Source organism: Maniola hyperantus, chromosome 12 (assembly GCF_902806685.2).
Source record: "Maniola hyperantus chromosome 12, iAphHyp1.2, whole genome shotgun sequence".
Lineage (NCBI taxonomy): Eukaryota > Metazoa > Arthropoda > Insecta > Lepidoptera > Nymphalidae > Maniola > Maniola hyperantus.
Window position 1 is genome coordinate 6,478,244 of NC_048547.1, and position 21,768 is coordinate 6,500,011.

Consider the following 21,768-nt stretch of genomic DNA (forward strand, 5'->3'; position numbering starts at 1 on the left):
TGCAGTATCGCGCTCGATTGAGGACCGTTACGTGAAATGAAACGTCGAGTACGCGGGGTGGGGCAGGGAGTCTACTTGATGACGATGGCGCCCGAGCTCGGCCGAGTACAGAATGCCGAGACGTCGACGTACGGTGGGGGGACGCGGGGGTGCGCCACTTTATCGCTGCGAGCTGGCAACGCCGCGCGGGGTGGGAGCGCCCCGCGGCGCAACCTCTCACTCACCGTCGCCGGTTCGCCAGCCAGTGTTACCTTTGACGGTCGAACGTGTGGTTGTTTGATGTTAGTGACGTCGGCGTCGGCACTCGTGCAACACGTCTATCATGTTTCGTTGAATGCAGAGTCGGATTCGTTTAGGAACGATAACAATTAATTTTATTTATCAAATGCTGGATTTTAGTGACAAACATAAGCCCCTATTGGATTTGGATGTTATCTTGAACTGTGCAGTGACATTTAAATTTTAAGACAAACAGTGCAGTGACTACCCAAAGGATTGCAAAGTGTTATCAATTTGGATTTTCACGGAAACCCCTGGATATGAAAGAATTACGGAAATTGAAGTGCTAATGACTTACAAAGGATTTGAAGTGAATTAAATTTTAAGGTGTGTGTTTTGATGTGAGACGCGTTTAAAGTTTGAAAAGTTTATTAAATATTTTTTTATAATAACTGTGTAGCGAAAATATTTTTTAAAAAAGTATTTTTCTAGTAAATTAGTAAGCAACCGACCGGGACCTAAGTTGAGCATACATTTTGTGCTACGAGCGTTACTGTCGTAGAGTATGGCTACGCAAAATTTGCTTCAGCTGATCGGAGTATATCAACACACGACATCACGTTCATCGATGAAGCAAATATTAAATAAATACAAAAAATCATCGCTACAATGAGCTGATTTCTATTTTTAAATAAACAAATAAAATAAAATCAGAAAAACTTAGCACGTCAACTTTTTGTATTGTATCCAATAAAACACACGATTTATGATAGGAACTAAATATTTTAGTGCCTACTTACATAAACTTGTGACGTTGCATTTTGTGAGCAAGCCGCGATGAACGTTTCGTCGATTGTTGACGTTACGACGATCAGTTTGTCTGAAAACAGCCGTCGAACGATAACATTACAATTGAACATGCTCAGAAGCAAGTGACACGAATGCACGAAAGGAAAAGAAAACTAGAAATTGTTATCGTTTGTCTACAACGGCCCCGGTGGTTATCTACAATGAGGTGCATCGTGTTTCAGGAGGTGCCTTGAATCGACAGGACGGCGAACTCTGGTAATACGGCAGGATACGCGGGAGCAAACATAAGCTACGCGGGAGCGCACGCTCCCGACACTGAAAAACATCATTTTCTGCAAGATACCATAGGCTACAGAGTAAACGCACCAAGGTGAGTACATAATACTACAGTTATTATAAAGATACATATTATTTAATAAATGTGCGGGTAAAAATTCTAAATAAGCATAAATGAATCGATATGATTATTGATTATTGTAGAAAAGTGTAAATAAAAATAATCAGCTTATAAATAAACTATACAAATATTTCGGCAATATCACAAGTGTTTAGTTATGTAGAAAAGTATAAAAGGATTATCTATAAATAATTAAGGTATTAAAATTACATTACGTAACAAAATGAATTAATTGTTATCAGATTTTTTCCATTGAATTTACCGACACCGAAACCGCGTATACGAGTAGAATGTTTTATCTTATCCGGAACAAGTTTGTTTACATTGGAACAAAACGCTGGAACGTGACTCCTATACCATTGCTTACCTTATCGTAGTTAACAAGCAATAAAATCAAAAATAGCATTTACGTAAAATAATATAGCTGCTGAGCAACATTTACACCTAAAATAATACAAAGAAATAAGTGAATAACTGCATAAGTAGCTTGTGTGAATACTTAAAAATGAATATTTATTAATTGTAAGTATACGGAATCCCCTCATAATCGAAGGGTTACACGGTATAAATGTAACGACATGAAGCGCGCGATGCACATCGCTGCAATAATAATGAAAGAAATGAAAATGTGCTCTTCCATTCACACGCACAAACGCTTTCGGCACCGAGCACACGCTCACAAGCAAACCTCAACGCACACTACCACCGAGGCACGCACACATCGCTTCCGTCACTCACACTAGCGCGAGATGGGAATGCAAGCGGTGACTGCACTTTAGCTCTTACAATAAACACAAACAAACAATACATTAACACACTGAGCGCATCGAATAGTTAAAGGCTCATTAAAACAATTTTACTGCATTTGCATTTATACGTTATTAATTTTGTACCAATAAGTAGAAAAAATTAGAACACCTGTACGTATTTTGAATAGATAACGATGAAATTTAAAAAAAACTGTTTAGTTTAGTAAGTAGGTACCTATAAGCTGATAAAAATAGATTTTGACGTTATTTATTGATAACATAGAATGAAAAAACATTGAACCCGCTCATGTACACGAAAAATGTTATTACGAAGATGTGAACAAAAATATTAATTTAAAATCGGATGTATCTGAAACTAGCCAAAACAATATGTTCGTTACTTTTACATTCCAAAAAATTATATTACATTTATCACTTCGCCTTACTGAACTTAAAGTAGCCGTGGGAAAGAAATGTCAGTTTCGACCGAGAAGTCAGGGGGCGGATGTACTGACTCAACGTGGTTAAACATCACACACGATAGCATTTGTACCTTATAATAAGTAATTGCGGTCAAATAATTTAAACATATAAAATGAAAAGCTGACTGACTGACTGACTGATCTATCAACGCACAGCTCAAACTAAAGGACGGATCGGGCTAAAATTTGGCATGCAGATAGCTATTATGAGGAAGACATCCGCTAAGAAAGGATTTTTGAAAATTCAACCCCTAAGGGGGTAAAATAGGTATTTGAAATTTGTGTAATCCACGCGGACGAAGTCGCGGGAATAAGCTAGTTGTAATATTATTAATTACCTTAACCCAAAGTCAAATATGTCGTCCATTTAACAAATGTTAAATCTAAAGATAAAAATATAAATCATACAGGAAAACAAAATACAAATTGTTATCGCGCAACGTCGTAATAAAGCTCCATATTGACGTGAACGGGCCCACTTACCCTAAGCGGGCGACTCGGGCTAGTCGACCCTTCCCGTTCATTGTGTCGTATTCACCCCAGAACGCTCGCCTCCATTTGTAACCCCCGGAATTTGCTCCTTGAAGCATGATTCATTCGCTCTCCCGACACTGGCGTCAATTGAAGAGAACAAGATAAAAATCGATGCGATAGCTTCAATTCCAATTATTACTTTCAAAGAGTAACGTTATCGCTTTGATAACAACAATACTAACCACAACAGTAAAAATGCAATTCTATTGATTGAATAATACAAACTACATAATTAAGTACATATGTATTTCAAATCTCACAACAATTTTATCAATTGAATGGTAAATAACATTCAAATGTTCAAAACCCAAACGTATTAGTAACAGTATCGATAGGTAGTTGCTATTGATTCAATAATTCAAAAAGGTAATACCATTATGTTCAAGCAATGTGCGCACAAGCCACAATTTTGAAGTAGCATTTAAATGGGGGTGACCAACTGTCGTCTCACTTAGGGGTGAAACACGCCACGGCTTCGCGCTACATCGATAATATCTATACGAGGCTTAGTTATTAATACGTAAGTAATACTGCATCAAAGTTTTAAACAAACCGTTAACTAGTATCAATTAAACTCTAAACATGAGCTATTCAATTTGTTAAGGGGTTATTTCTAGTAACTATACTACACATAAAATGACATACTTGGAGCACGTCTACAGAGCTCGTAGTATGTAGTAACGAATACTTTTTTAATTGATTTCAACACGTGATTATCTCTCTTGCCAATTAGCTAAGAATTCACCACGTCTGCGCAACAATCTAAAATTAACTGCAGCCTATGTATCAAAATACCAACACGTTACTCGCTCATCTCTCAATAGTATGCCAAACACCTTCCAGCTTCTCAAAATAGCGACATAGTCATTCACGATAATTTATTTGGATGGTTCATATTTAATTTGTGAACATAAAATATATTTCCCTAATGAGAAGAAATCTATAGGTGTATTCGGTCACCCTAAAAGTACAATCCTAATATTATAAATGTGAAAGTGTGGATGTTTGTTACTTAATTACGCAAAAACGGCTGAACGGATTTGTATGAAATATGGAATGGAGATAGATTATTTTAGCGTTTAAACTATCGTGAGTGATTTCCATTATATATAATATCTGTCAACTAGTCGGGCTAACGTCGACTAAATACGTGAGTACAGCTGTTGACAGATATATTATATATGAGAGATAGATTATACCCTGGATTAACACATAGGCTGCTTTTTATCCCGGAAAATCGAAGAGTTCCCGCGGGATTTTGAAAAATGTAAATCCACGCGGACGAAGTCGCGGGCATCAGCTAGTAGTACAAAAAATAGAACATGGTTTCTAAAATAAAACAACTACAAAATTGTACTGGTTCTCACAAGAAAACGTAGACATTTGGTCGCTCATCCACGTACCTACTTCGTTGGAAAGGAATATTCCAAGAAATGTCTCAAAAGAAATGCCTTTACCGACCGCTTGCTTTGAAAACCCAAAATATTTTGAACGGAGCGTAAGTGATTATTCGGATGTGGTACCTCTTTTACAAAAAAAAAAACCAGGATGCAGAACACTCGATTTTTTGTCTGCCGTGTCTGTGATCGGCAAAAGAAAAAAGTCTCAGACAAATCTATAAAAAGAAGTATAGGTCGGGCCGAGTTTACCTAAGAAGGGACCCTTGTAAATCATCTGCTGTGTGGATGTATTGTACGGCGGCGCGACGAGTTGAGCGTTGTTGACTTGTGTTTATTGGCTGTCGACGCTACTAAGTGTCTGTTAAGCTATTTATTTATGAGTATTCAAAAGCGGTATCTTTTAAAAACTAACAAATAACAAATTACTTTTGTGATCATAGACATAGTACGATGTATTAGGTGTAATAATTAATTTGATGTCCAAGCAATAGAAGTTATAGCTTTCAGTTGTTTATTGACAATTAGTTTTTATTTAACTACACTTATTGTTTTCTGTTTGAACTTCTTTAGCTAAATTTAGTTCCCATATTATTTTTGTGCTAGTCTGTGTGCATTAAAAATATGCAATAATACAATAGTCTCACATTGTTGCACTACTACAGAAGCGCGCGTAACAATGAGCCCGTGCGAGTGTTTGTCGGGCATTTGTCGAATGGGAATTATTAGGAAGGGCTCCGGGAAGGCTCGGGAATTCGCCCCAAAAGCAGTTCACATGAAACGCTCTCCTACTCCGGCGCCATACAAAAAATCAAACACATCCCGAGTGAAACACAGGGGTAACAACGCGTCACACACTATACGACCATATTGATTTTTTTCTCATTGTTCAAAATAATAAAATCTCTGCGCATATTTAAAAAAGATCTTGCGCCGATAAAATTTGGGTTGAAAATTGAATCGTTGTTTATTAATAATCGATGCGTTAACGTGTGGAATGTAAAATGTAAGACTCTGCAAGGCCACTTGCAATGTAATAGAAACTATCCATAATAAATCGTTATGAAAATGAACTAATTCTTGAGTAGTAAAATATAACACTTAGGGCAGATTTCACCAACGTAAAATAAGTAATATCCGAGAATAAATTTGATATTTTGACAGGTTTTCAGTACAAAAACTGTCATCAAGCCCAATTATGGTCAATTTTCAGTTAAATCATTCAACACGCTAATCATCATCTGAAAAGCTTCCAGTCTTTATTTGTATCAAGGAATTATAGTGCTTGAAAACGAGTAGTCCAACCTGAACACGAGGCGAGGCTGCGCATTGTACAAAAACAGATCTCAGCCGGACTTTTCTTAGTCTATGACCTGCGCAAACCACCACGTTGCAATTTCAGATTCGCGATCACTGTAGTAACTTTAGTATCTCATTGCAGCGGCTATGGGTGCGCTAGCGGTCCGGGCGCGATGAGCGGCGGGGGCGAGAACGGGCAGTTCGGCGCCACCGCCGCGATGGTCGCCGCGGCCACCACGGCCGCGATGCAGGACTCGCAGCCCTTCTCGCAGGTAAGTGATGTACACAAGACATCGTCATGAATTCAACAGCCAGAAGCACCACGGTTTTCTCACGACTGACCCAAATTTACTATTTCCAGATGCAAAACAACATGACTATGGGGAATCCCCAGTATAATGCGATGAACGGCTACGGTCAGCAGCGCAGCCATAATCCCGCAATGGCGGGAATGGGAATGGGTGGCAATGGCGGCATGAACGGAATGACTGGCATGGGCCAGATGGGAAATGCTATGAATGGCATGAATCCGATGGCTCAGATGGCGAATATGGGAATGCATGCTACTATGATGTCCTCACAAATGGGACCTGGTCAAATGGGTGGATCGGCTAAAATGGGCCCAGGATACCACCAAAGGCGGCACACGCCTTATCCGTCAGGAACAATGCTTATGGGATCCAGGAAAACTCAATACATGACTGGACAGCCTAGTTTTGGTCCCGGCCCTGGTCAATATCCCACGGGGTACGGTGGAAGACCTGGGTTCCAAGCTCAATACCCACCACAGCAGGCACTTGGTCCGAGTGGAAATTTTAGTGCAGGAATGAGGAGTAGCATGAGACAATCTACGCCACCTTACTCAAATCAGGGGCAATATTTTAACGGCAGTGTTACGAATCAATTTCCCCAGCATCAGGCAGCAAATGCGCAGTATGGTGGACAGTATGGCGGACAATTCGCGCAAGAAGTAGCTATGCGCTCAAATATGAGCTACCAGCACAGCCCTGTACCGGGAAATCCAACGCCACCACTCACGCCTGCGAGTAGTATGCCACCTTACATCAGCCCGAACGCAGATGTTAAACCTCACTTTAACGAGCTCAAGCCACCGATGGGCATGCAAAGTGAGTTATTTTCATAAGAAACTTGTAATCTGATTCTATCCGGATCAAGAGATCTTGAGCTAACATTTTAAATTTTCGCTTTCAGATGACGAGCTCCGGTTAACATTCCCTGTAAGAGATGGTATAATACTACCACCTTTTAGATTAGAACATAATTTAGCAGTTAGCAATCATGTATTCCAATTAAAACCGACGGTCCACTCAACTTTAATATGGAGGTATATTCTATTTAATAATTTCAAAATGACTAGATTAATAAATTCTTTTCTACGCTTTAGGCAAGTTATAAAACGAAATTTTTCTATAATTTACAGATCCGATCTTGAGTTACAACTGAAATGCTTCCATCACGAAGATCGGCAAATGAATACTAACTGGCCAGCAAGCGTGCAGGTCTCAGTTAATGCAACACCCTTAGTTATTGATAGAGGTGAAAACAAAAACTCACACAAACCATTGTACCTGAAAGAAGTGTGTCAACCTGGCAGGAATACAATACAAATCACCGTATCGGCTTGTTGTTGTGTAAGTAATAACTTTTAGTAGACATTTTCATTTCCAAGCAAGGGTCCTTTTACTAAAATGTTTCTTGTTTTCTTCAAAGTACCGTATTTAATTATGTAATTCGTTTTTCAGTCACATCTATTCGTTCTACAATTAGTACATCGGCCCAGCGTGAGGAGTGTGTTGCAAGGGCTATTACGAAAACGTCTTCTCACAGCAGACCATTGCATCGCAAAAATTAAAATGAACTTTAATCAAACGCCAGCCAATCCTAACAATAACTCTAATATTTCCAACGACAGAGATAGTATTGAACAAACGGCACTTAAAGTATCCTTAAAATGTCCCATAACATTCAAGAAGATAACATTACCTGCGCGGGGGCATGAATGTAAACATATACAGTGCTTCGACTTGGAATCATATTTGCAACTTAATTGCGAGAGAGGATCATGGCGATGTCCAGTTTGCAAGTAAGTAATTACTTACATTAAAACAAAAATAAAATTAGCTGCGTGGTTTATGAGAATTATAATAACTTTTCGTTTTCTTACAGTAAACCAGCTCAGTTGGAAGGTTTAGAAGTAGACCAATATATGTGGGGTATCCTAAATACCTTGAATACCTCCGATGTAGATGAAGTAACTATCGATAGTGGGGCAAATTGGAAAGCAACTAAGATTCCTACAAACACCGGTATCAAGGTAAACAAAAAAATTGATTAATTAGAATATCTCTATAATATGTACGCTTTAATAATAACGATTAGCTATATGCCTTGAACGACATATTGTGATATTTAAAAAATAATATGTAGGTAGCACAATATTTTCAAATTATACCCGTAGCGAACTATTTTATAATAATTTTTAACTATAGATTCGTAACTCTTCAAAATGTGCGAATCATTAAAAGAATAATGTTTTAAATAGTAAAAATAATGTTAACAATTCTATAGCAGGAAGAAGACAGCAACGACGGTAGTGGCAAACGATCGAAAGCTGTATCACCAGGATCCATGAACATGCCAACAATGAACAATTGGGATATGAATCAGGCCCTATCACCCTATTTACCGCCAGATATGAACACTATTGCAAGCGGATCCATGATTTCATCGTACAATCAAGGAGGACAGAATAGGAATTCGGGATCAAGTAACCAAAACTATGATTTCGGCATGAACAACGGACCAGGCAGCAATGAGTTTGCAGGCAATGGTCCTCTATCTCATCTAAACGACAGTGTTAACTCCTTGGATCCACTGAACGCGATGGAGAAAAGTCTTAATGAGCAGGTTATTATTCAATAAAACTTATTGACCACTTAGTTTAATAACAAACTTAGAAATTACGCAGAAGCCACTATAAAACACCATTTAATTTATTCATTATAGGCGCACGCTTGACAACGATCACACTTGATGGGAAGTGTTGATGTGGCCTAAGATGGGACGCGTTTGCCTAGAAGGTGCCTATTACCTCTTGTTTTAAAGATACCCGGATTATAATTGGCAGGAAACACTGATCTCGGAAGAGTATTCCAGACCCTAGCCATGCGTATAAGGAAGTATGCGTAGATGGAATAAACCATACTAGTTAAATCAACTTAATAGAGGTATTTTTGGAAACTCTGAGGTATCCTTAACGTCGAATCTTGGCAAACTATTGCAACTTTGTTAGGCACTATCAAAACACTACTAAACAAAAGTCCTTACTGAGTGTATTTTAAGTTATCTATAAACGAAACAATTATATTTTGTCCAAAATCCACACTGCTTTGCAACTCGTACAAGGACTGGGACTATATGGATACTTCAAACTTTTATATAGTTTAAAGCTACATATATAGACATCTCTATAAACTATATCTGATTACAGATGCCACACACTCCTCATACGCCTCATACGCCGGGATCCGCACACACGCCGGGCGGAGGCGGCGGGGCGCACACGCCAGGCTCCAGTCACACTCCAGGACCGCCGTCCGTCGACCACCATCCTCTTACAGATGTCGACATCCCTGCAGATCTCAACTTTGATCCAGCAGCCGTCATTGATGGAGAGGGCACTGATAATCTTAATGTAAGTAGGATTGATCGCAATAGCTGCGTAATAAATTTGATCTGTTATGTCATACTATTATGTCAATAGTAAAACTTTTCAAATAAAAATTTATATCTAATTTATAATTTTTTCTTTTCTTTACTAGCTTCTTCCGGAGACAAACGTAGACCCGATGGAGCTCCTCTCGTACTTGGATGCGCCAGCTCTCGGTGAACTGCTAGCGACGCCGCCTTCATCTTCATCTTCGGCAGGATCACATCCGCCCAGAGCGCCTTCGTCTGATGATCTCCTAGCCCTATTTGAATGAGCAAACGCGTGTGACTGGTGGGGTTCACACCCTGCATCGGATGCCAACTAGCGTGAGCGTGATGCGATCTCGTTTAATCATTCAGCTTCCGTGAGTGGTTTGTCGTGTACGGCAAAAATTCAGCTCTTCATACAAGTGGAGCCCGACATTGTGATACTAGATTTTAGTTCCTTCTCCAGAGTGATAATATTGAGTGCCGCAGAATTATCACAGATAAATAATTTGTTCAGAATCCAGTTCAAACGAATCTCCTAAAATTGTTATTTTAGTAAAATTTGCGGCAATCAATGCAGTCACATTATGTGTCTTGTTGAAACAACGACACAGGGGAAAATTTAGTGGATATGATATTTTAGGTAATATTGTATTAAGGCGAGGCACGGGCCGCGCCGGCCATGCACTGCGGTGTCGTGCATGTATAGTTCCTCGCACTGCCGCACACACGGTGGCGCACCTAAGCTCCCTATATTCTAAACTCTAGTTTTAAATGTAACACAAATTAAAATTAATATCGCATAAAACTGGACCTCTTATTCGATTTGATAATATTATCATCGATGAAAGATTTTGAGTTGTCCAGATTTTGTGAATAGTTCACCGAGTGTAAATAAAAGAGTTTATTTTATTGATATTCGTTATTTTGGTGGAGTAGTGAGGACGTCGCACCGCCTGTACATATAGCATAGAGCGACGCGACGGTCGCGGGAGGCATCATGAATCTTATAGTTCCTATTTGATGCGAGTGAACTATAACGTTCAATTGCCGTTAATTGTAAAATATTCCTTGACGTTTTCGCATATTCTGCATTTTTAAATGATAAGACGTAGGATACTTGAGTATAGCGCTACTCGCTTTTTGGGTGATATATTCTAAATGAGTTGTTTCAAGTAAACAAACCTCCTGTAACAAATTAGTTGTTACGAAACTATATTGTAAATGTGAGAGCAAAATTGAATTCTGTTAAATTATTTTGCGTTATGTGAATCGAAGAATGATAGAAATATATTTTAATTTCTAAAAAGAGAACTGTATTATTTGTAAATAAGAAATAGTTAAGTATATTATATTATCTAGTTATATTTAGGAGAACATGGCAGATACTTATACGATGGCCAGTTTTAGTGTAGTATTACTAAATTAAAAATCTACACATGGTTTTACATGTACATACAAATTACAAATACCATAATATACATACAGTCATGTCTCCATGCGTTCAGAGTGCAGATTTAAGTACTTACTTAAAATTGGGATTTAGTCTTAACTTGACAAGTTTATAGAAAAATATAATAGTTCAATACCTAATAGAATTATTGTGATTGACGTTTCACTAAAAAAAACCTTTTCAATTTCGTTGTTTCTTTTGTGTTTATCTGATGCAGTTTCTTCTTCTTTTTCTTTCAATGCAATAAGTAATTAACTGTCTAGAAAAAGTCAATGACACACCTATTTTAGTATTTTCTTTACTTTTATTCTATTCTGTACTCTGAAACGCTTATTGAGTTTTAATTATGAAATCTTAAACTATAAAAATAACATTTTCTCTATCTCTGCTCATCCTGATTTAACATTAAAATTAATTTCAACATAACTTATGATCTATGATTGAAAGCAATAATATATATATACATACAAACGAAATATATACTTAATTATCTGTAGATGTTATATTGAAATATATTATAATTCTATAAACTGTTGAATAACTGATAAATAATGAGAAAATTGTGATGAGCATTGTAATGAAAATCTCTTGTTTCACATATTTTCAAATGTTTGGTTCCCTTTTTTAGTGAATTGTATTTATTTTGAGTAAAATTTAAATTTTTAATTTGTTATAACTTAAGTATTATATGCAGCAAAAAGTAATTTAAAAATTTGAAGAAATCTAAATGGAATTAAGTTCCCATAAAATAATTTCTACTTCACAAATGTTTTCAAGCTGTGACCACCAGAAATAGGTAAAGCTAGTTCCAACAATATTGAAAGATTATTTGTAAAGGATGAGAATATTTTGTCATTCTGTTTATGATGGATATTTAGGAATGCAAATAAAATAATTACATATTTGTTTGAACATTGAAAACTCATTACTTACTATTAAAGAGCAGTTTATTAATAATCTGTAACTTAGAGTTGTATGTAAAACTTCTCACTAACTTTTGTAAAAAAAAATTGGTGATTTGTGCATCTTTACTTCATGCTATGATTATGGACGCCTCTTTAGAGTTAGTCGACTATTATGAAAACAATAAAATAAGTCTAATATAAAGCAGTGGTCAATTAGTCAAGCAAAAGTACTAAATATACTACTTGTGAAAGTTTCTTAAAATTGTACACAGAAAAGCTTATTGTCTAGTTGATCACAGCTTTTAACTTTAAAATACATACTTTTAAGGGACCTTCAATTCCAGTTAGCTAGTTCTATTTATTGTAGTGAATATTCCTGTTGGATGGATCATCATTAAACAGATTTTTGTGCGACCAAATACTTTTCTATGAATTATACCTCTGTAGGGTAAAATTAAAAATTTGTTTATATAAAATGGAAAATATCATAAAAATGTATAGCATATCACATGATCACATGGCAAAAGTCCAAGTGTATGATTCATCCAAAAGAGTAAATGATTACAATATATTTTTTTGAATATTGTAATGAGCCACTGTCAAGTTAAGTAGATTTCATGCTCATGCAAAATTAAGAAACAATGTTTGGAAATAAGTGAAGGAAGAAATCTAAATAAACCTAGCTACCATGACTTCATGTTCATGAAACGCCAAACTGTACTATAGTAGTAAACGTCAACCTACCACAATCATGTTTATTCAGGTTGGTATTCACTGAAATTCATTTTGAAATGTATAAAATGGGAAAACATAACATTTTTATGTTATTGAAAATAAAATGACCCTAAAACATTAACATAGTGCTTTTATTTATTTTTTATATTCACTTACATAAGTAAATTCACTACGATTTTAAACTTAATAATCCCAATAAATATCTTCTTATCACTTATTTTGATAAATATATTGTATTTTACTTTTTCAGGGTTTAAAGAATTTTGCAGGTAAGTAATCATTTAGATGCAAACCTGATCACATCATAAAAATTAAAATCTTTATGGATGAGAGTAGGTACATTACCTTGGTAGAGCTCAACTTGATGGTCATTAACATTGGCCGTAGTAAAGATCTAGGCTTAATATATGGAACACAATAAGGTGCTGAATGTATGATAACTGTTTGTGATTTTGTTATTAGTGAAAGGATTATTTTCAGCCAGTCAGAAGCGATTATGATTATCACATTGCAGCTGTCAAAGTAGTATAAACTTTATTTTAAGCTCTATAATTGGCAGTAGAGAAAAATTAAGCAAATGACATTTATTACAGTGGCAATATGCAATGTGCTAAAATAAATAGGTAGACTATAGGAATAGCGAATCTAATAACAGAAAAAATATTGCGATTTCAAGCAAATATTGTCGTAGATCGATTAGGTATTTAGTTTTTCCAAAAGAGCCAGTCAGACGCTTTTGAACGGTGGTAGCCCTAAACTGCAATACTCCTTGATGGTGCTCGCAATCAACCCTACTGGTTCTTATCTATCTTAGCTGGGCTAAGAAGGGTGGTCTTTTAGTTGGTGACAAATTTGCTCTTTATTTACATTTAATCTAGTGGTAAGCGATGAATTAATGTTGCAGTATAGAGATAGAAGCAGGCTAACCTGGAAGAAGTTTATTAATCACATAGCACTAGTCAAGACTAACATTAACATTATGTTTTCGAAACTACATAAATATTTTTGAAAAACGACATAAATAATACATATTCTGAGACCACTTACACATACTTACCTAAAATCCTTTATTTCAGATCTGTAAATTAGACAACTTCTAACCTGAGCTTCTAACTATCATGAAAACAAAATATTTTCCGAATGTATTGTAGATTCTCTTATTACTTACTAGTATAAATACTTACTAATTAACTGAGCAAACGTAAATGTATTCTATGGAGCAAACCGTTGGTTTTCTTTTGTCTTCTGCACTTTTAAATTGTCATAAACACACTACCAATTCATCTAAGCTACCAACATTTTAATTTAAGTTTTCAACTATTTTGCGTTTAAAAATAAAAGAAAACGACAAAATGTTAAAGACTGTCAAGTGTATGTTATTAGTCTGTGGTCAAGTGTCACAGTCATTTCAAAAAAAATATGTCAAAGCCCAAATGTCAACAGTGTTGCTATATATAGTACATGAAAATCCTTACGTTAAATCCGTATATTTTTGCTCTAAATATCTTATAGAAAATATTACAATAAATCCTTAAGCTAATATTTATCTAATAACTATAAAAATCATGCCCGCGTGGAATGGTGCCAAGAATACTTACTGGCTGCATTTCCGCGCTAGACAGCCAGACTGATCCGTTGCGCAAAAAATGACCCAGCCCTTTTGTTACCAGGAGGCTATTAATCGCAGTGAAATGTCTCGTAAAATTTTTGTAGCATTTACACTCCATGGCCCCAGGGTCTCCACAGCAAACAGAACAAAAATATAACTCTCTTCTGCTGCGGTCTTGATGCTGTCTCCCTGATGTGACACGGGGCCAAATTGTCAACGCACGTTGCGTCCCGCACTAGCGCCCATCCCCGTTCCCTGGAAACCAGCGTCAATCCATCAGGTCTCTTGCCATCATCTCGATTAACCCAGCTCAATGAGCGCAGAAACGTCTGTGGTAGCAAGAGCCCTTTTGATCGTATCGTTAAGAGAGCCATGCCTAGATAGCCACCGGCGATCTTTGGCAGGAGTCCGTGGATTCTAAATGTATCGACCGGAAGTGGCTGGCTGGGGAAGGCTGAGGACCGGGTGCGGTGGCGTTCTTTAGGGAAGGCCTATGTCCAACAGTGGATGTCCACAGGCTGATGATGATGATGATAGTCTGTGGTTGGTTTTGAAAATAATGACAAAATATTATGTTTGAATGATTTGTGATTACTGACGGAAAATAATGTTTTTCAATACCTATTTAAAAAACAGTTGTAAAAACAATTCCCTACAAATGCGGGGAAATCTGTATGTAATATAAGTGGCAACAATTATATTCAACTGTCACTACCTGACATCTGTCCTTTGACTTGTGAGTTGTGACTATGGTCAGTAGTGATGTCTCAGGTACTAGTTGTAGCTTCGATTTTGGTGTTATCGATAGTCAATTTTTTTTTCATTGAAATCAATCCAATGAGTACAATTCAATTCAATGAGAATTCAGCCCTATTAAACGTAGGTCCACCCTCTTGCTTAATCATCAGATCCTGAAAATAGCTGAACAAATTTCCATCAAAAAGCTAAAAATGATTTCGACTTAACCCGCATTCGAAAATGAAAACCCATTCAAATCGGCCAAGCCTAAAAAGGAGCCAGCTGATTATTGAAATTTCGAAATGGAGGAAATAAAATATTTTTTTCGGTTCCAAAACCTGCTACAACATACGGACACTGGACACATTCAATTTTGAAAATCAAAGAATTTTAAATAAAACAAGTGTACCTACAGTAGGTAGCTGGCAGAAACAATTGTTCATCGACCTTTCAAAAGAGATTTCGGCTTTGTAGAGCGTTGTCTCTGTCACTCATACCTATGTGACGTTTTGTCGGTTTCAACAACAGAAAAACTAGAGAAAGCGCTCTAGGAAACTGCTATCTCTTACGCTTACTAATATTTCCTGCCGTGTACTGTACTTACTTACCTATTGTATTCTAGGAAAATCTTGCTTTGAAAAGTATGCTAGGTAGTGAAGACAGTGGATACAGGTTGTGGAGAAAAGTCCATCATCAGCTTCGATGAAATCACCAACCATCATTATAATTGAGTGCGAATCTCCTCTCAGAATATAAAATAGACGTACCTGTATCTAACTATATTATAAGGTATCTAAAAATAGCATTACCTGCCTTATAGCAATTGATTGTATCAGTTTTTGTGTACTTAACTAGGTGCCTATTATTTATCATTTCATTTTACTAATATTTAAAACTAGATGATGCCCCTGACTTCGTCCACGTGGATTTAGGTTTATTAAAAATCTAGTGGGAACTCTTTATGCCTATGTCCTTCCCCGGGGTGTAAGCTATAAAACATCCTGAAGAATCTCACATACAATTTTTGATATCGTTAACTATATTTTGGAAACAGCGATCAAAAATAAAACATCAAAATCGGTTAAACCTTGCTGACAGACAAACAGGCAGACACACTTTTGCGTTTATAATATTAGTATGGATTCTATTCCATCGTCGTCGCGAGAAAAAAAAATCGATAACATTATGAGATAAATCGATTTACCAAATCGTCGATTATTATTGGCCAATCCCTAAACCTAGACTCTATGGTCTAGGTTTTTGAATTTGAATCTTCTGGTCTGTGTTTGAACGTTTGAATGGAAGTTTGTTTGTATACAATACAATACATTTGAATTAGTTATTTTCGTTTCATTTCATTTTAAACACAACAAAAGTGTTGGAAGATGTCAGAATGAACTACCTATAAAATTGTACTTGGGTAGGTAAGTACCTACTTAACTAGAAATTTTCCGAAGTTCCCGAACTAGCAAGCTACATCTGCACCAAATTTCATATAAATCGGTTAAACGGATGGGCCTGTAAGAATCCGATGGGTACTCCTTGATTTACCGGGATAAAAGTAGCCTGTGTCTTTCCCTGGGATGTAAGCTAACTCTGTACCTACCTATCAAATTTCATCAAAATCGCACACTTTCGCATAATTATAATATTAGTATGGATTATTATCCGCTAAAAATGACTTTTAACTGCAAATAGGTACCTAGGTATACCTACTACTTATATCTATTATGTTCCTTGCTGCAAAGGTTTCGCGCTGTTCCCCGTCCGCGGCGGTGGTCCAACGTGGGCTTTTTTCTGCGATAAGTTGAAATTTACGATAACTGACTAGATAATGTAGTAAGTATGGACTAAATTGCGAAAAGTTGCGTGTAGACTGTAGGCAGAGTTAGTAGGTAGAGTTCTGTAGGTCTGTCTGTGGGAAGATAGAGTTAGTAATTAGTACTAGGGATCTCAATCTGAGATAGGCACAGATTTGTCGCGCAGAGTTCAGACTACTTTATTTTTAACCCCCGACGCAAAAAGAAGAGTGTTATAAGTTTAGCGTATAGGTACTGTGTATCTGTGTCTGTCTGTGGCATCATAGGTCCCAAACGGATGAACCGATTTTGATTTAGTTCTTTTTGTTTGAAAGGTGACTTGATCAAGAGTCTTTTTAGCCATGGTCCAACAAAATCTGTCCATCCGTTTGAAGAGCATCAGCTCTTTTTAGGGTTCCTATAAAGCGACGCGACGCTTGAATCAAAATATTACTTCCTACTGTTAGGTCGATTGCTGATAGTGTGTTAGATGGACTGTTGGAAGTCTGGACACGGCCTAACACGCTCTGACATTTCTCTGAGAGTCTATAGTTTGGCATAGACTCTAGACTCTCTGGTGACGCGCAGAACGGCGGCAGTTCATTGTTGTAGTAGCTACTTACTTGTAAAACAATTTAATAAGCAAACCGTGATTAAAAGTATGTTAACAGTACATAATATATCAAAGTGGTTTTCATCTTAACACTACTTATATTAAACTTAAAGGGCCAATGCCCAATAGATACCTAATATTATTATTGCTTAATTTTACTTACTGAGCAAAATCACGCTGCTGCATTTCTGCTTTTGATAGCTGCAGCCTGCAACCACTTGAGAGGCTTGTATTGTAGTGTCGTTGTGTATTTGCATAATATTATCTCTTCCTCAATATCTTCATGATAAAACTACTTATTTATGACCTATGTTAAGTTACCTTATATATATTGTACTTATGTACACGTACTTTAACGCAAATAAGTGTCAGCTACAACACTTTCTTTAAATATCTTTATTAGGGTTCCGTACCTCAAAAGGAAAAACGGAACCCTTATCACTTTGTTGTCTGTCTGTCTGTCGGTCTGTCAAGAAACCTACAGGATAATTCCCGTTGTCCTAGAATCTCGAAATTCGGCAGGTAGGTAAGGTAAGACCTACGTCTTATAGCAGACATTTGGGGAAAAATCTGAAAACCGTAGATTTGTGGTTACATCACACAAAAAAAATTAAATTGTGGTCATGAACTAAAAATTAGTATTTTCAATTTTCGAAGTAAGATAACTATATCAAGTGGGGTATCATATGAAAGGGCTTCACCTGTGCATTCTAAAACGGATTTTTATTTATTTTTATGCATCGTAGTTTTTTAATTATCGTGCAAAAAGTCGAAAAAATACGACTGTAGTACGGAACCCTCGTTGCGCGAGCCTGACTCGCACTTGGCCGGTTTTTTATTTATGAAATCAAATTAATATTAGTTTCAAGAGCATTAAATTACCATGATGACACCCAATAGTTGTACACTTTTTATCGGAGAAATAGGGTTAAAAGTTTTTAACCTAGGTTGGTACCTACTCTACGTTAAAAACTTTTAACGTAGAGTACTTACTCTACTCATACTACTCATAGGTGTGATTTTTTGACGCTGTGGTTATACGAATGACTAAGCAATATTTGTAGTACCTTTGTACAAAATTTATGTTCTACATCTTTTGTTAAATACTTACGTACCTACCTGCTCCTCTCTAACAAAACTGAAACTCGGGCACAAAAATAAAAGCTTAGTTTAACTTTATAGTGGCAACACAGCAGTCGCAAGTTGGCCTTCTCAAGTCACACGCACACACTTGCACAGCACTTTATATTGATACGTGCTGAGTTCTGCACACACGTGCAATACATACAGCCTTTATGATTGGACAGTACACCAAAAGACGGGTCTCAGGCAGGTATCGCGCCTTGCCTTACCGGTTGAACGACACGAAACGATCGAACGAACTATACTTAGATAATATTATAATATTAATACGAACAGCTTTAAACCTTCTTAGATTCAGTTTGACTAAACACAATTTGGACTGTAAGTTGTCTTATTTACCGGTGTCAGGAAACCAAACCAGATTTGTTGTTCTTTGTAGCGATAACATGTTTATTTACTTAGTTGTGATGTGGTTTCATGGACTGTTGTGTTAACTACCTGTACAACTTCTTCAACTGGGTATGTGTCTTTAAGTTGTAATGACCTATTAAGTATTAGCCGATAGTGTGTAATTTATCCACATTAATTTTAATAATGCTATGCACGTAGATGTCTTGATTTCTTGAACCTATGCAATGTCTTGAATTTCTAGCTTATTAGTATGCTTTCAAGTTGCCTTTGTCCTGTGATACCTACCTACCTAGTTCTAGGTTTGTAGAGATTTTAAACTTTACCTACTTACGTACCTACAATCCGTTAGTTTTAAATAATCCAATGGTAACAAAGGTTAATGTGTTAGGTAGGTACTTCATTGTTTCATTATGGTTATTGTAGGTACCGAATTAGTTAGATAGGTACTTACTTGATAAAAAAAAATAGTTGATATGGTACTTAATTAGTAAAAATTATAATAACGGCTGCGTTTATAATATTTTTGTTACTTCATAGGTCTACTTTCCTGTAATAATGAAAATATGACTCTATCATTAAAACGATTTATGACTAACAGACTTGCTACTTGCTAGGCCACAGCGCGACAGTAAAGTTTAAAATAAATAAAAATCATGTTTTTTTTAAATATTCTCTTTTTTTAATGAATTCTAGCCCCATAAACTACCGCTATACAAAATATCACATAATTTTATTACTACAGTCCAAGACCCTATGAAATATTTCTGGCGTATACACTCTGCGTGTAGAACGGAGCTAAGATTTTAAAACATTTTTAACCAATATTTTTTTAGTGAAAAGCATCCAATATTTTTAGATAAAACTAGTCAAAAGTGCTTTTAACTGATTTTTTACTCCGGATAAGAGGTTTGGCTATAACATGAGCATATTTATAGAATCTTTCTATTTAAAGTTTTCTTGAAATTTCCTAAGGTTGAATAATAATTTAATAAAATAGATCGGTAGGATAATATTAAAGGTATAGGTAGGTACTAGTATCTTGTATAGCTAGCCTATCAAGTGTCTCGAGGAGCTCGAGACATACAAATTTCCCTTTAAATACTACTATGAACAGTAGGATTTAATTAGTCAACGCAAGATTTTCATTGAAATAATCTTCTAAATATATTAATACCTAAAAGAAAAAGGTGGACTGACTCACTGACTGATATTATCAACGCTCAGCTCAAAAACTACTGGAAGGATCGGGCTATTTGGCATGCAGATAGAGCTATTATGACGTAGACATCCCGCTAAGAGAAGATTTTTGAATATTCCACCTACGGGGTTAAAATAGGGGTTTGAAAGTGTAGTCCACGCCACGCGGACAAAGTCGTGGGCATAAGCTAGTTTTTATAAAATACCTAGTCCTCAAAATATTATTTTGAAGCACCACCTTTTCTCTCTGGTAAGTACCTACTAGTACCATAATATGTAGTATCTGGTATATACTATACTAGTATCTGGTACCTAGGTACCTACCTCTAGCTGGGTCAAAATATTCTATTTCTATGGTTCCAATCATTTGTAGTCCAAGTTCGCCTATTTACCGCTATGCAGGATCAAGATACTGCCAAAGGTTTCCTTATACAGGATCTGATAATAATAATATTATGGGAGGGACGTTCACCAATGCTGTGATTCAGTCACAGTTACTACAGTGACGCATGGATTTATCGGAAAATACTTTAGATGGCCACTAATAGTTGTATTATGCGTACAAAATAAGTTCTCACGCGCCATTTTAACTTCGTGTCAACTTTCATGTCAAAAGTACGATTTTAGTCCTTATTTTATAAGTGAGCCGTACTTTTGACATGACAGTTTGTTATGTCATGATAATGCATTCGGTTTGCGATGATGCAGAAGTAGAAAAAAAGGTTCAGTTATTTGATTGGAAAAATTATAGATTAGTTGTTAAGTACTTAGTTGATGGTTCCTAAAACTTAAAAGGTCGATAAATGTCAAAATTATGCTTAATAACTGTTCACTGCAAATGATCAGTTATCTAATTGAAAGTTTATGGTTTTCAAAATTTTCTTAAAATTCCTACAGATTTAAAAGATTTGTCTTTGGTTTACATTTGCAGCTTGATTAAAAAATTAATAATTTTTATTGATTTCTTTAGTACGTAAAATCATGATCATATTTTCATTTTGTTGAGAATATTGTCTATTTATCTATTAGAACTATCTATAATGGGTACAGGTACAGTACACGACCGAAAGTAATGTACATCGACCTTTAGAATGACAGTTCGGCTTTGTTGAGCGTTGTCTCTGTCACTCATACCTATATGACATTTTGTCGCTCCCAACGATAGGGACAACGCTCTACAAGTACAAATCTGCTATCTCCTTCTAAAGGTCGATGTACATTACTTTTGGCCTTGTACTGTAGCTAGGTACTAGGTAGTCCTCTTCAATTCAATGTTTTCGATAACTCCATTTTGTACCTCTTGCTGTCTCGGCTGTCTATCATAGTCTTCCAGTTATGTTGCAGGGAATTTCCGCTACCTGTCATTTCTAACAGTCGTCGTTGAGCTTCCCGTACCAGTTTATATACCGTTACATTAGAAGCGCTATATTGCCTACAACAAACAACCGGGTACACCTACCTATTTTCCTTTTATCATATTCATCACTATTTCACAATATCACTTTAACTTATTAGGCCTATAAAAGCTATTAAGGGAACTTATCCCCAAGCTAAAAAAACTGCCATACCCCTTCCAGGTTAGCCCGCTTCCATCTTAGACTACATCATCACTTATCACCAA

The 21,768-nt window shown here is 36.4% G+C and overlaps 1 protein-coding gene across 1 annotated transcript; it reads left to right on the plus strand.

Annotated features, from left to right (window-relative positions):
• The first annotated feature begins 368 nt into the window (after positions 1–368).
• Positions 369–12,818, plus strand: tna (tonalli). The gene is made up of 11 exons (XM_034973665.2): positions 369–606; positions 1,251–1,399; positions 6,030–6,159; positions 6,249–7,014; positions 7,100–7,232; positions 7,329–7,539; positions 7,651–7,991; positions 8,075–8,222; positions 8,477–8,815; positions 9,399–9,602; positions 9,730–12,818. Exons 3-11 carry the CDS (start codon positions 6,061–6,063, stop codon positions 9,889–9,891), a joined length of 2,403 nt encoding a protein of 800 aa, XP_034829556.1. The 5' UTR covers positions 369–606; positions 1,251–1,399; positions 6,030–6,060; the 3' UTR covers positions 9,892–12,818.
• The last annotated feature ends 8,950 nt before the right edge of the window (positions 12,819–21,768 follow it).

Excerpts from the sequence above, each read along its gene's own strand:
- tna (XM_034973665.2), top strand. The coding sequence starts at position 6,061 with ATGAGCGGCGGGGGCGAGAACGGGCAGTTCGGCGCCACCGCCGCGATG. Across the intron at positions 7,015-7,099 it reads GCCACCGATGGGCATGCAAA|ATGACGAGCTCCGGTTAACA; the intron begins GTGAGTTATTTT and ends TTTCGCTTTCAG. Across the intron at positions 9,603-9,729 it reads AGGGCACTGATAATCTTAAT|CTTCTTCCGGAGACAAACGT; the intron begins GTAAGTAGGATT and ends TTTCTTTACTAG.